Source organism: Suillus discolor (assembly GCF_016758755.1).
Source record: "Suillus discolor strain FC423 chromosome Unknown F5147scaffold_154, whole genome shotgun sequence".
NCBI lineage: Eukaryota > Fungi > Basidiomycota > Agaricomycetes > Boletales > Suillaceae > Suillus > Suillus discolor.
Window position 1 is genome coordinate 20,417 of NW_024541401.1, and position 14,237 is coordinate 34,653.

General features: G+C 45.9%; 4 protein-coding genes across 4 annotated transcripts; 2 read left to right on the top strand and 2 right to left on the bottom strand.

The window, feature by feature from the left end:
* Positions 1-801: 801 nt before the first annotated feature.
* F5147DRAFT_659334 (uncharacterized protein) lies at positions 802-3,461 on the top strand (the record flags this gene model as incomplete). The annotated part of the gene is given in 11 exon segments (XM_041434574.1): positions 802-865; positions 921-1,023; positions 1,061-1,091; positions 1,133-1,225; positions 1,264-1,603; positions 1,657-2,135; positions 2,155-2,364; positions 2,420-2,625; positions 2,674-2,718; positions 2,804-2,979; positions 3,028-3,461. The coding sequence occupies 11 exon segments, from the start codon at positions 802-804 to the stop codon at positions 3,459-3,461; spliced, it is 2,181 nt and encodes a 726-aa protein (XP_041284809.1).
* A 502-nt stretch (positions 3,462-3,963) lies between these two features.
* Positions 3,964-4,891, bottom strand: F5147DRAFT_792349 (uncharacterized protein). Its single transcript, XM_041443096.1, has 3 exons — positions 4,579-4,891; positions 4,290-4,386; positions 3,964-4,244 (listed from the first exon to the last, which is right to left on the bottom strand). The coding sequence occupies exons 1-3, from the start codon at positions 4,804-4,806 to the stop codon at positions 3,997-3,999; spliced, it is 573 nt and encodes a 190-aa protein (XP_041284810.1). The 5' UTR covers positions 4,807-4,891; the 3' UTR covers positions 3,964-3,996.
* Positions 4,892-6,348: 1,457 nt separating this feature from the next.
* Positions 6,349-6,826, bottom strand: F5147DRAFT_729582 (uncharacterized protein; the record flags this gene model as incomplete). The annotated part of the gene is made up of 1 exon (XM_041439367.1): positions 6,349-6,826. A coding segment is annotated over exon 1 (367 nt), but the record flags the coding sequence as incomplete, so codon positions are not given.
* Positions 6,827-11,197: 4,371 nt separating this feature from the next.
* On the top strand, positions 11,198-11,633 carry F5147DRAFT_659336 (uncharacterized protein; the record flags this gene model as incomplete). Its single annotated transcript, XM_041434575.1, has 3 exons — positions 11,198-11,301; positions 11,348-11,508; positions 11,578-11,633. The coding sequence occupies 3 exons, from the start codon at positions 11,198-11,200 to the stop codon at positions 11,631-11,633; spliced, it is 321 nt and encodes a 106-aa protein (XP_041284812.1).
* Between the last annotated feature and the right edge of the window lie 2,604 nt (positions 11,634-14,237).

Consider the following 14,237-nt stretch of genomic DNA (forward strand, 5'->3'; position numbering starts at 1 on the left):
GACCGAGGAGAAATTGTAGGAAGTTTGAATGAAAACACGCAACGTACTACTGGACCGGGAACGACTGTAGTAAGTTCTAAAATGAAGGCGCATGACAAGGAGACACAGGCTGTGATTATTCTCGGGAATTAAGGAATTATGTATCATAGAGCACAAAGTACAAAGTACATTCCATGCTAAGTCAAATTCTACATGTACGTAGCTAAACAAGCACTTCGAAGTTTGGAAGAAGTGTTATATAGTGAAGGACTACATAATCAAACTCTGCCGGAGAATTACTGAAGCGGTCGGTTTACATAATCGCGCCAGCCAGCTGGGTTTCAATTTTGCCAGTCATTCTCTATATCATGGCCGTTCTTCTTGATATTGCCCTTCTTTCCTCCGACTTATTTGACTACGTAGTACTTGTGATTATGTAGCACATGATGATCGATGATCTCCCATTATATATTCGTGCAGGCAAGCACGCTTTTGCTGATTATATATATCAGCGGGCGGGACTGAACACTGTAAGCAAAAGTACAAGGTCCACAATTGTCCTTCATACAATAGAATGTTGCATTCATCCACAAATTCGTGGGTTTTCACAATGATAAGCTAATCCACATTAAGTCGTTCACTATAAATATCGAACTTGCACCTGCATGATTTTCTTTCCGCTACCACTACCTTGATGATAACATAACAGATATTTTGAACTTAGCATAGACTTTCGACGTATAGACTGAATACATTGTATGTCATTTCTAAGATTGCTATGTAATGACACTGAAGCCAATGATGTAGAACTAAATTATAACAATGTCCAAATGTGCTGCGTCAAGTGATGACGCACCTACGGGGAAGCGCATCAGAATGGATGAAGGTGAGTATTGTTCGTGATATGATATTGTCGATCTCGTTATTGACGCATGTTACAGGAAGTCAGACAGCACCCCTGGCGGATGAGCGTGCATGGAGAATTTTGGAGGAGTTTCTTACGACCGATATGACATATCCTCGGATGGAGGAAGCCTTTCTAGCGTACCTCAGCAATCAATATTCTGAAAATGAATGGAAGGAAGCCTGAGATATGTTGTTCTCCGGTGACGGTGATAACACTGTCGCTTTGGATAACCTTCGTGTTGTCAAGGCAAAGCACATGTCTCAAGCTCCTTGTGCACCCAAAGTTCCAGACAGGCGATTGTCCCAGGCGCACGTTCGACCTTCGCATAGACCCGCCAAGGTAAGTGAAATGTACCTTTATCTATATCTACTGAACAGTATCTGCAGTTACCAAATCCCTATCTTGATCTGTATGCAGGAAAAGAAGATGAGGAGGATGAGGGGGAGGATGACGACGACGACGAGGATGGGAAAGATGAAGACAACGATGATGGGAAGGGTGGGGACGACAATGATGCGTGGAAGGTTACACACTTACCAGGGTCATCATCGGCAACTAGGTTCACTGCGGTGATCAATAGCCTCGCGAATAGATTCAAGGATACACAGCGCAACTCGCTGCTAGATCACCAAGTTCTTCCCTACTCGATACCTGGCTTGGTGGCTTCGGCTTCGGCTCGATCGCATGATGGGAGGATGTATCTTCTTCATGTCCACCGTAAGTCTTTCCAACAATATTATCATTTATCACTCATCACTCATCCGTCACAGGAAATGTTACAGACTATATTGCTGAACACCTCCGGAAGGAGAACTTCTGCGTCATGGTGTCAGCTTGGTTAGCGGGGCAGCTCTATGTGGTAGCAGACAGCCCTAAAACCATCTCCGAATCCCTCCCTTTCTCACTCCACCTCGCCGTTAAACGATATGATCGTATATCGGATGAAGAATGTGAGGCAGTCAAGCGGTCTTGCAGACAATTCCCCAACCCAGCGTGGGTAAGGTTTAAACATGACAAATACAAGGGCGATATAGCCCAAGTCTTCGACTCTGACTTACCAAACGATGTGGTCGCAGTTTTAGTTCCCCCACGGGAACTCCCTTATCCCATGCCTCGAGGGTCTCGGTCATTACTGGACCGATCCCGCCTTCCGAACGAAGACGCGGTCTCCGACATCAATCATGGCGAAGAAGTCATAGGGTGCAAATACAATGGAGAGAGGTATTATATGGGTCTTCTACTTAAAAAGGTCCACCGTGATTGCCTAGAACATGTTGTCTGCCCTCATGCTGACGACATACAACTCCACCTACAATCTGGGTGGAACCAAGCTTTCCTCAAATCAACTGTGCTTGCGTAAGCCTGGAGATGTCGTGAGAGTCGCCCGTGGGCCAGAGTATCCCGCGAAAGGGGTCGTGCGAAGCGTTGACTTTCCAAACACTTGCTTGACTCTACTCTCTGAGATCGACCACTCGCTCGTCAGTACTAATTCTTCTCGACTTACGCATGTCTGACTTCCCTGACTTCTGACAGGTTCACGTTCCCATTGGATTCGTGATCAAAGTGTACAACGTCAGCCTGGATTCTTTCAAGAAGGACATTGGGCAAGAAGTTTTCATTATTGGAGGTGGCCGTAAGGGCTACCGAGCCACGTTGTACAGTTTCAACTCCACGGATTGCACCGTTGCCCTGCATGGACAGCAGCACACTAAGATTCAGCTCAAGGACGTTGCTACCAGGTAAGTGATACGCACATGTTTGCATGAATCGATGTCACATGTATTTAGGTATGGCATGAGGTTGAACGGCGCCATGCTCGAAGGACCCGACATGTTATCTTTTTGCGAGATGCGGAGAAGATCTTACTTGGTCCCGCAACTGAGAAGCGTCACCCCCCCCTGAAAAGGTTGTCTCAAGTTCGTCAGCTTCTATTGCAAATCCGTCATCAATCACGTGGACCAACTGGGGCGCTAGCTCCGAGGATCTGGGCATGGCCGGTAACCCTTCTAGCCTCAATCCATCACAGACTGCCGACCCCTGGACTGTCGATATCAATGACATGCTTCACGCTAGAACGGAAAAAACCGAAAAGAGTGAGTCCTCTAACAAAACCCCTGTAGCATCCACTTATTTGATTGTAGGCCTGCTAGCATGGTTGATGAGCAAGGAATTTTTGTCCAAGTTCACCACTTATCACGCGATGTTGAAAGTTTCTCCCTCCTTCATGGGAGGCAGACTGCACAATCGATTCGTATCAACGGCTTGTCTTGATCCCTTCCTCGGTCAGAATGGACCCGCCTCCGAAGGCTGTGTTGCAGTATTCTGCTCGTCAAATACTGCAGGTGCTGCGATTCAGCACTATCACATACCTGCCACGGATTTGAGCCCAGCCCCTCCGCGCAAAAAAAACCAACAGTGTATTGTTCTCGACGGAAGTTATCGCGGTTGTGTCTTTAATGTAGCTAAGTGTTTCCTCAAGAAGAACACTGTGGATATCGCAGTTACTCCATCAGTGTTTATCAATTTGCGCTTTGATCAGATTTGTCTTGTAGAACAGTCACGCATCACTATGTAATACCTTACTGTATCATTGTCATAATACTGAGTGCCCATCAAATCCCTCAGGAATGCGTGATGAATGCTTGCTTAGCGCTCTTATGAATGTGCGATGAATGTGCGATGAATGCCCGCTGGGTGCCCATGTTGTTTTCCCATGCATAAAACTTGGCATTTTTCCTTATTACATTTTAATGTCAGAAAAATTTGAGTTTAACTGCTATGGGGAAACACCAGTTATTATATAATATTTTGCATAACATTTTTTCTCATTCAAAAGTTTTTATTTACCTTTATCACAAATTTTACATATTGCATGGTAATTTTTCCTGGCTGAAAACCCCAAATATTAGTCAAGACTCAAAATGTGCGGTAAAATGTGTCACTTTGTATTGCCATCTCACCGTTCATTCAAATTTCATCTTGTTCTCCACTCAAAATTCAAAGTGGAAATCCTTTATTTATCAAACCCATTTTGATTCAAATCTTGCTCATGTCAAAACTCCGAAACCACCGATGTGTGATTATCTCATCTATGTGATCGGCGATAGCGATCAGTTGTAGATATTTGGAGCACGGTAAGATACTGAACTCTGTATACTTCTATATCTTTCCCTTGCTTTTCGGACATCATCTTCCGACGGTGCTTGTTCTACTGGGAGCTCTGCTACAATATCTTTCAGCACTAAGATCATGTCATTGTGCGTGACAGGATTTTCCGGGAAAGTGGCAGACTTGCTGCCATTGGGTTTAATTTTCAAGGAGCCTGGAGGCGATAGCTTTGAGGCGAGATTTGCAAGACCTTTCACAATAGGCGGATGGTTGAAGTACTCTGAAAAGCACGCACTGCACGTGGAAGACCAGTCCTCCACCTGGAATCTCTCCTGAGATATGTCTAGGCGATGGGAAGGCAGGCAATCTGGCTGCAGCCAGTTGGTACGCAGCTAGGTAGTACCGTGCGTTTTTGGCTATAAGGCCCGACAAAATTGATGCAAATGGAAAGCATGACCCAGAGGAACGATTCCAAATCATGTCTTCGTCGTGGCGAACAACTCTTGTGCCACAATATTTCTGTTGCTAAGTATTCCTACAAAACCTCTAGTGGCTGAAATAACATAGGTCCTCAGAGGTCTCACCGAGAATCTATAGAAACTTGTCTTCTTGTGATCAGGGTCCATGTGTTTTGCGAATCTCCAGCCGCAGAGCATCGCTTGGCGTATTGGAGGTGTTCCGTCCCCATTCCAAAACAGTATGACACTCTCATCACTTGGATCATTCACGTGCAGACAGATGGAAAGCGGATTGATGTCATTATGAAGCAGCTTGTGCGAGAAATACACAGTACGGTGGGCTATCATGCACATTCTCTCCTGGTGCAGTCGACTACCATCATGATGACGATATATGATTTGGGTTCGATAATAGAACACTGGCGAGCTCCTGCTTATTGATGTTCGAGGAGTTTCTACGCAACGCACGTGCCCATCTGTTCGAACTTAAGGGGTACCATCATCCTGTAATAGATCTATACGCATAAACACAGGCGCAGACCAATATTCCTCGCTGTGTGTTGTCTGCAATGTCAGGCAACCCTGCCAAGCCAAACAGCTCCGCAAAATCAGGCGGCTCGAGGAGATCACGATCCCATGTAACCATGCCGCCACCACCACCACCACTTGCTGCAACCACTACCCCACTCCAGCAACAACCAGTGTCTAGCCCATGTGCCCAGCACACGCCAGCAAATGCTGGTGTGGCTAAGGCGAATGCGGACAACACTTTGGTGAAGGAGAAAGGAAGACGCCGGGGGAAAGAGAAAGGAGAAGAGGAATGGGAGAAAGAAAGTTGTCGAGGAGACGAACAAGGTGCGCTGCCCACTCCCAACATACCTCAATGACCTCTCACATCTGGCTCATGATATTCTCGCTATTCCAGGCTCAGCTGTTGCTGTCGAACACATTTTTTCCGGTGGCCGTGATACTATCTCACTTCGGCGTGCTAGCTGTATCTCGCCCACCGTCTCTCACCCTGCTGTCTCTCACCCGCCGCCTCTCACTCGAGACACGCAGGTGTTTTCTCCCTGTTCTGTGTATAAAAAAAGGTGATGGCAACATCTGAGAATGGAGGCACGACTCAAACCGCACGTACCTCTCTCATTGTCCTGAATGTCTTCCTTCGCTGACGACGGAGGTAAAATGATTTCAATTCTAACAAACACTCTCACTGATGCGTGCCTTACAAGGCAGCTTACTTCAAATTGCTTGTCTGGATCAGACGCCGCAGGTTCACATTACCCACTAACATCGACGGTAAGCATTGGTTGTTATTGTGTTTTATTTCATTCTCACCATTTGTATAGATCGAATCAGTTAGCTCTTGGATCAGTGGCTACAGAGGCATAGAGTCATATGTAGCCATGTCATTGGAGTAGCTACTTGATGTGTAAACTAGTCTTTCAATGATTTTTTTTTCACGCTCACCACTGAAAATTTTCGGGTTCGGTTCGAGTTCGGACCAGAAAAAAACCGAACCAGACCACAGAGAACTGTTCTCTGTGGTCCGGTTTGGGGTTCGAAGATTTTGCAGAACCGGACCACGGCAGCACTAGACGGACGAGTAAGAACATCTGCCGTGTGGAAAATGTCCAGGAGGACAGAATCAGTTTGTCCTCCGTGATGATTAGCAGGTTATGAAGACCGTCTGCCTTGACCTCACACGCGCCGTGTGAATCTTGGTCTTGAGTACTATGACTCCGTTTCACTGCTGTTACACGAAATGCTATGCAAGGCAGATGCAGTCTGCAGTTCCCGAAACGAGGAGCGTTCATCTGATCGAGAAGGGTATAAAGCTTTGAAGCTGATTCCTTGGCCTCGGTGTTTCGCAGTAAGGAGACCGAAGTCTGAATCTCATCTTCGGACAGAGATGTGGATTATTGATATAAATAACACCCAAAATGCATGTCGCTACAGTATCTCTAGCGTCTTGATCATGTCCGGAATAGAAGAAATATCTTTGACTTGCGCAATAATACCATAATCTGACGCGATCCTCTTGTATTCTCCGCCGCGCTGATGCGCTAGCAAAAACGCGCTAAAAGGCTGTTTAAGATGAACGATCAATCGCAAGGCTCGATCGCTCAGTTCCGAATCGACTGACTCCTGTGCTTCAGGAAACTCGCGAGGCGAATTCTGTAATGGAGACCCGGGCGCAGACCGATAACCTTCCCCGCTCTCCATGTCGTCATCAACGTCAGGCAGCTCTACCAAGCCAGACGGCTCTGAGAAGTTAGGAAGCTCGAGGAGGTAACGATTCCAAGGACGAACGAGCAACAATGTCTGCATGGTGGGTCGTGGTGATGAGAATTGATTCAGCTTGTCATTTGTGGTGATCAGCAGGTCATCTAGCCCGTCGGCCTTGACTTTATATATCTCTTGGTCTTCAGCGCGATTCCGTTTGACTGCTGTGATACGAAATGCGATGCAAGGAAGATGCAGTCTGCAGTTCCCGAAACGAGGCGCGCTCAAGTTGTCAAGTCGGGCGTAAATTTTTAGGACCAAATCTACAGCCATGACTTGTCGGAGCGAGGAGATTGATGTCTGAATGTCATCTTCAGACAGGCATGGCAGGGTGCACGGCGGAGCTGTGTATGAAGTGATGTTGGCCGGTAGACAGCTATTGAACTCGGATGATTTTCCGACCCAGTCCAGGGCACTGATGTCGCCCGACTGAGCTACGACCTCCTGCAAGAGCCTCCCTAGTGCCTTTTGCTTCTTCTCGCCATAAATGACAGGTAGGTTGACGCCGAAGATACCAAACAATGAGTATGCAATATCTTCCTGCAACGTGGTAACACGCGCTGACACCCATTGGAGTTTCTCCCGGGCATTTCTCATCCCCGGACGGAAGGCAACAAGGGTTCGTGCATCTATGCCTGTCGCATCTCCCATCTCCTGCATGATTGCAAGAGAATCTTTGTGGTTGGGAGAGCGATCGTCGAGATACAATGACCAATCCTTCTGGTAAAAGAGTACAAACATTGAAGCCAGGAATTCTTGAACTGTCCATCCTCGCATGTTCCAAACGCTACTTGCGAGTGCTCCAGGCTGCGATGAAGTTGCAACATCCGACAGGTAGACGATGGTGAGTGTTGAGTGGCGATACCAGACAAACATGGAGTTGACCGATTGTTCGACCTCGACATTGTTCGTCTGGTCAATGCAACAGGTATCGATCCATGCCCAGCGATACCCTTTATTACGAGCAGTTTTGCAGAATGACTGCAACTTCGCGATGCCGCCGACTGGATCCAAGTCGTACACCACCTTGTTCTGGATGTCATGCAGCAATGGCTCCTTCCCTTCCCACCTATGCGATAGCATGACATAACGGAAGTACATCGCCATCACGTCTCGGATGCGCTGCATTGGGAGATCTGCATCCTTCAGTGTGGATGACAAAAGCTCCTTGTACTCCGTGCTCGCTTTGAAGGCATCGATTTGGGTCTCTCTATTGCATAAGCGCCCAGTGGAGGTGTTGATTAGACGGTGCGGGGCGTCGTCGAGCTGAGCCTTAATGCTGTCTTCAATAGCATGTTCTGCTTCGGATGGACTAATATACTGTTGGCGCAAGTCTGGACAGAGAGTCAACAATGTTTGAAAGATGTGTGATTTGAGGCATACTTGTTGTTTCCGTATCGGCAGCACTTTCCAACTTGGAGAGCATGGTTTTGAGCGCCTCAATGGCTTCGTCATATCGATGTGCGTCATGAAGTACCGCATGCTTCAACTGATATCCAAAGTAAGATGAAGGGTCGAGTTCAATGACCTGCGTATCACCAAAATTAGCGTTGAGTACGAAACGGTAACTGTCATCCCACCTTTTCCGCATCGAGGAGTGCAGCGTTCCATAGCATTTTCCCCGACCTCGCTTTACTGCGGTTCGCAAAGGTGGTATGGGTTGCAAAGTCGAGATCGATCGCTGCAGAGTAAAGCTCGATAGCCTTATCGTAATTTCCCGCAGCGAGGGCTTCATTTCCGCCCACAGCGAGGTCAGTCACTCCGGCGGCAGCATAGATCTTGCTGCAATCTTGCTTGAAAGCTGAGTAAAATGAGGTTGAGAATTATGCGTGGTTGATATTACGAAGACTTGCCAGTGGACCAATCAAGGCAGCATGCTTTTGTAGCCTCATCAGCCCTATCCATCATGTATCGGTATGCTTTGATGGCTTCTGGAAGTCTACCTGCCAGAAGGAACGCACGGCACCAATTCCTGTGTGCGTTTTGCCACAAGGACTGAAGGTCCCACCCGAATAACTACAAGAAGCACAGTGAGGCATCAAAATGATTTCTAGTTGCATTGCGATCAACTTACCACCACGAAGACATCATATCTAGGATGGATGGCCGACATAGATGAGAAATCAATAGTGTTGACAGCAGCAGTGAAGTGGCCAACCGCTTCGTTGTGATGCGCGTCCTCTAATGCATTCATTCCCACTTGGACGTGTAGATAAGCCTGAAATGCGAGGTTCGCAAAATCAGCATCGATACATGAATGTGGAGATGACCGTGTCAGGAACATTCACTTCTACGATACCACAGGCAAGAGAATTTGGATTGGGACGAGTGGTAGCTAGCTGTTGGACGCGTGAAATTGCCTCGTCATGTTGATTTGCATTGAAAAGGGCGATGGCCTGACAGCTGTCGTGTGAGTAGCGAGTACATGAGACACAATTGACGTACCTTGATCAAGAGTAGGAGACGGGTTTTATTCAAGTCCAAGTCCGCGTCCACGTACATGAATGCGAGGTCAAATGCTTTCATCGCATCCTGGAACTGTCGTTTTCCACAGTGGGCGATGCCATTGGAGATACACCCGATCAAGGATGGCTGAATACTGATACTCTATATGATCGTACAAATTAGCCAGTTTTAAAGGAACCACGACGAGAATAATGTCACTTTTAATGCATCATCAAGTGCGCGGTCCCAGTTGGCTTTTCTCGCCATAACAAACGAGCGATTTGCATAAGAGTTGTAGTCATTGTCATCGGCGGCGATGTCGTGTGTTAACATTTTGTCAGCAGTGAGCAAGTCTCCGGCTATGCATGCATCGCGGGCTATCGTGCTGATGGTAAGGATCTGCATTATGCATGGTCAAATTAAGTGGTAGGCGTAAAAGCTAGAAACATACTTCGCATTCAGGCTGTCGAGCATTGGCATCGAGATTGAGGATCAATAAGCAAGGAGATGAGCAAAGAACAAGAACTCGCATTATTTGCCTCATGTTCCTTCAAAGTGTCTTTCTGTAATGCATCCTCGGAGAAATAAGATGAAAAAGGGATGAAAAATGAACAGAATCTTACATCTGCTGCCTGGTCCTCGAGAACATCCTCTAGCGAAGGTACTTCCCACTTCGAGATCATTAAATCTTTTCCTCCACTCAGGATGTACTTGCCATCCATGGAGAAGGCGGCACAATGCATCTCTTCGGTGTGTTTGAATATGGCAACGGTTTGTTGATCCGAGAGCCGCCAAAGGTAAACCTCATCAGTAAATTCACACATTGCTTGAACTTCCTTTTTTTGCAACTTGCTGCCGGGTAATTCCAAAAAAGGAGCGGAAAAGTCATTCATAAGAACGGTGACACCAACTTGCCATCAACTTGCCACAAGGCAATTTAAGTCGAAAAAGTAGATGCCTCCTCTTGACTTCGACTTTTTTCAAACTTTTTGTTGGCTTTTTTGGCACTTATTTGTAAAATAGCCCACATTGCAAGTAGTGCAAGTTGGGGCTACTTATTTCACACTTGTTTCGACAAAAATGACAAAATATTGCATTCAAGGATAATTACATGATAGGACTACTAAGTACTAGTGGGGAAACAATACAACTACTTGTGGCAGTGGCGACTAGATGCAGAAACGAACTCAAAGAATGGGGAGCCAGCAGCAGCAAATTTTGAAGAGGGTGAAAGGCGGGATGCGAGGAATGAAAGGCGGCATACAAGGCAGACGGCACATGAGGCAAGCGGCAGACTGCAATGAAGCAGACGCTATTAATAAAAGGAAGTAAAACAAATGAAAAAAACTTACTTGGAGGTATGCGAAAGGACAGGCGAAGTTTGGACACTGAGGCAAGCGGACATTATTAGTCAAGGGAAATTTAAAAAAATGAAAAAAAACTTACTTGGAGGTACATGAAAGGACGGGCGAAGTTTCAGATGCTGAGGCAAGCAGACATTATTAGTAAAAGAAAATACAACAAATAAATAAAAACTTACTTGGAGGCCATGCAAAAGGACGGGCGAAGTTTCAGACACAGACATTTTTAGTAAAATGGAAAAAAAACAAATAAAAAAACTTACTGGGAGGTGTGCGAAAGGGTGCGAGACCATGAGAGTGAAGTTTCAGACACTGAGGTATGGAGGTATGTGAGATGATGCATGGAAGTTAGATTGAGAGTCAGACAAGGTTGAACGTTAACGTTGAGAGTGAACTTCGTGTGAAAAACTGACGTGGTTCAAATATGACACGTGACGCGTGATGGTTCACAGCGCTCATTTTTGACAAATCCTGAAACTGCATGCGCCCATCTTTGTCATACTGACTTTAGCTTCATGCAGATTGAAGGAATCGGTTTGTATAGTTTGGGTTTGGGTACTGTACGTGCATCTATCAATTGTTCTTTCAATTTTTGCTAACTGCAGCCCTCCACACACCCCCCGGCACATCTCTCGCATCCTCCCAATCCAACCATGCCTGACTGCACCCTCCAGCACCCATACCTGGCGCCCTCCAGCACCCTCCTTGTTCGAGTTCGAGCCACGCTGATCCAAGTCATTGCCACCGCTCGCAGGAAGTGAGTGTGTCGATCCTCGTTTGAGCAAGACCCATGCTGATCTAAGTCGTTTCCTGCTGTTCACAGTTCGTGAGTCTGTCGATCCCCCTTCGAGCAAGACCCATGCTGATCCAAGTCGTTTCCTGCTGTTCGCAGTTCATGAGTCTGTCGATCCCCCTTCGAGCTCAAGCCACGCTGATCCAAGTCATTTCCCACTGTTCACAGTTCGTGAGTCTGTCGATCTCGTTATTGTGTTGCTACTACTGATATACATTGTACCTACACCCATATGTCTAGTACATGAATACATGGGTCATGAGTTACTACCTGCCGCAGGTTACATACCAAGTTGAACTACTTATTTACTTGCTGTACTTATTTCTGTTTCGAATACTTGAACTGACTTTTTTGATCTTATGCTACTTTTCGGCACTTGTGTGTCATACACTTCCTTTTTTGACTTGTGAAAACAAACAGCCAAGTGAATAAAGGTGAATAAGTGTCAATAAGTTAAAAATAAGTTTTAATTTTCGAAAAAAGGTCTGCCAAGAAATGTGTGAATTTACTGATGCTGGCGGTCACTAGACGTGGACGCAAAAAGAGTGCCGGCAGGGTTGAAGGCAATCATGGGGATAGTCGCAGCATGGCCCTTGCAGGGCTCACCGACCTGCTTCCAGGTCGATGAATCCCAGATCCTTATGGTGGGATCAGCATGAGTACCAGCCGAAAGAAGCTGTTTGCCATCAGGTGTCCACACTAATGACCGATTCCATGCTCCATACACAGAGTGACCCTGGAACTTTGCGATGCAATCCCTCTTGCCTGGATTCCATATTTGGATATTTGATGAGGTTGCGATGGCAAGATGTTCACCAGATGGTGAATACCGAACATAGAGAACTTGAGCACCACAACTGATTGGATTTCCTTGCACCTGCCATGTTTTGGTGTTCCAGAGCTCCACCGTGGTGTCATATGAGCCACTCGCTAGCAATGTGCTGTCTGGGGAAAAGTCGAGCGACGATATCCTTTGGGAGTGGACTTTGATGGGCTGGGTGAGAGATTCGCCGTCTCTGTTCCAGGCTATGACCTTTCCACCATAATCACCGCTTGCTATCCATTTCCCATCTCTTGATACTGCAAGTCCATTCACTGGTCCGGAATGCTCCTCCATTATCTTCAGTACAACACCGTCTTCTAAGTCCCAAAGACGAAGTTATGGAGGTTTACGTCGAATGGGAGGCTCAGAGGCTAGACTAGACTAGACAAAAGGTACGAATCTCAGTATTCGGATTGAAGACTCCGTTAACGGAACATCTACCTAGACAAAAGGTACGACTACGGTACGTTAGCCTTTTGTAAACGATATACAACTCTAATCACTTACATCTCAGTATTTGGATTGAAGACTGAGATGCTACAACGTTTGGGGTGGCGCTTATAAGGTGAGTGCGCCAGGAACTTGATATAAAGGAAAAAATAAACTGAAACATTGTAGGGCTCGAGCCGACGTCGACACGTCGCTCGCCATTGCCCATTTTGGATGCGCTCGCTATCCACTTCTCCCCCTGTGCCTAAACTTCGGCCGCTTGCTCTCTCTCTCTCTCGGCTTTCCCTCCTTTGGCCTTCCGTCCTTCGGCTGTCTTGGATTCCAACAGAAGTGTCTTGTCATACGAGGCCGTCACCATACGGCGTCTATTGGGAAAGACTGCGACTACAAAGAGACTATTTCCATGACCTTGAAATGTTTGACCGGGGGTGGTGATTCGAATGATGGGGTGTTCTGCTTCCGTCATTCTGCTCGAGGTGGATGGTGTTGAGCACAACTTGCTAGAAAATGCGGGCGTCCTGAATCTTAAACTAAGTTTGAGAGGTGCGTGTACCGGACCTTTTTGTGCTTCGTGTATCATTAGACGCCCAGGACACATGTATGATGTCCGGAATCTCCCCTTATTATCAGTGCACACCGGATCAGGTCACAGATATGTATAGATTCTACTGGTGTAACAACAAAGTGGACCCAAGACACACAAGAGCGAAATTGCAAATTGAAAAACTGTAAACTCACTTACTAGTAAATGACAGTAGTGGACCTCATGTCGATACCCAGTGCCAATAGTACCAGAGTGACGGCAAAAGCTGATGCGTATCGGGACCACATCCATCTGTTCGACAACCTACGCAATACGTCGTTCCTCAGACTGCTACTAAACCATCCATCATAAACCTAGTATTCATTTATTTAAGTATGTAGAAACAAGTTACATCTGCAAACATACCTTTATCACTTTATTGAAGTGCAAAAATGTCTCTCTGACGGAGAATCGAGCTCCGCTCTCCTGCGGGCTGCTTGTTGACAGGCGGGTGTACTGACCGATATACACTGGGGGCAGAGACCTATTTTCCCATGTATCAAATGTTGAACAAAGTGTGATCTTAGACAAACTGAGATCACCATTAATTCTTGCATAAAATTATGATAACAATTAGAATTTTGTCAACATTTGTCCTACTTTATATCAACTTGAGGTGTGTTTCCACATGAAAATTGTGTCCAGCCTGTCTGCACTTTGTGATCAGATATTATATTTGTTCTGTTGTAAGTTTTTGACCTCATTTTGCCTTACAGCTCCATTGTCATCACATTTTTAATAACTTTCAAGCTTTCATTGTAAGTTAATTTTAACAGCAATAACACTGTGTGTATTCTTCTGTCATTAGAATTAAACTGAGAGAATTGTATCTGTAATTGAAAGCAACATGCTACTTTCATTCTGAACAAATTCTAGGCAAGTTTTCATTTATATCACCTTGTTCTCTTCCTACACTCCCACTTTTCTTTCTCTAATACATCATGAAAAAACCAAATTTTAGTGACAAAGCAAAGTTTGATTGAATGTAGAGATAATTTTTACTTTAGTCTGTTAAAAAAATCAAGCATAAAACAAAATCAGTTT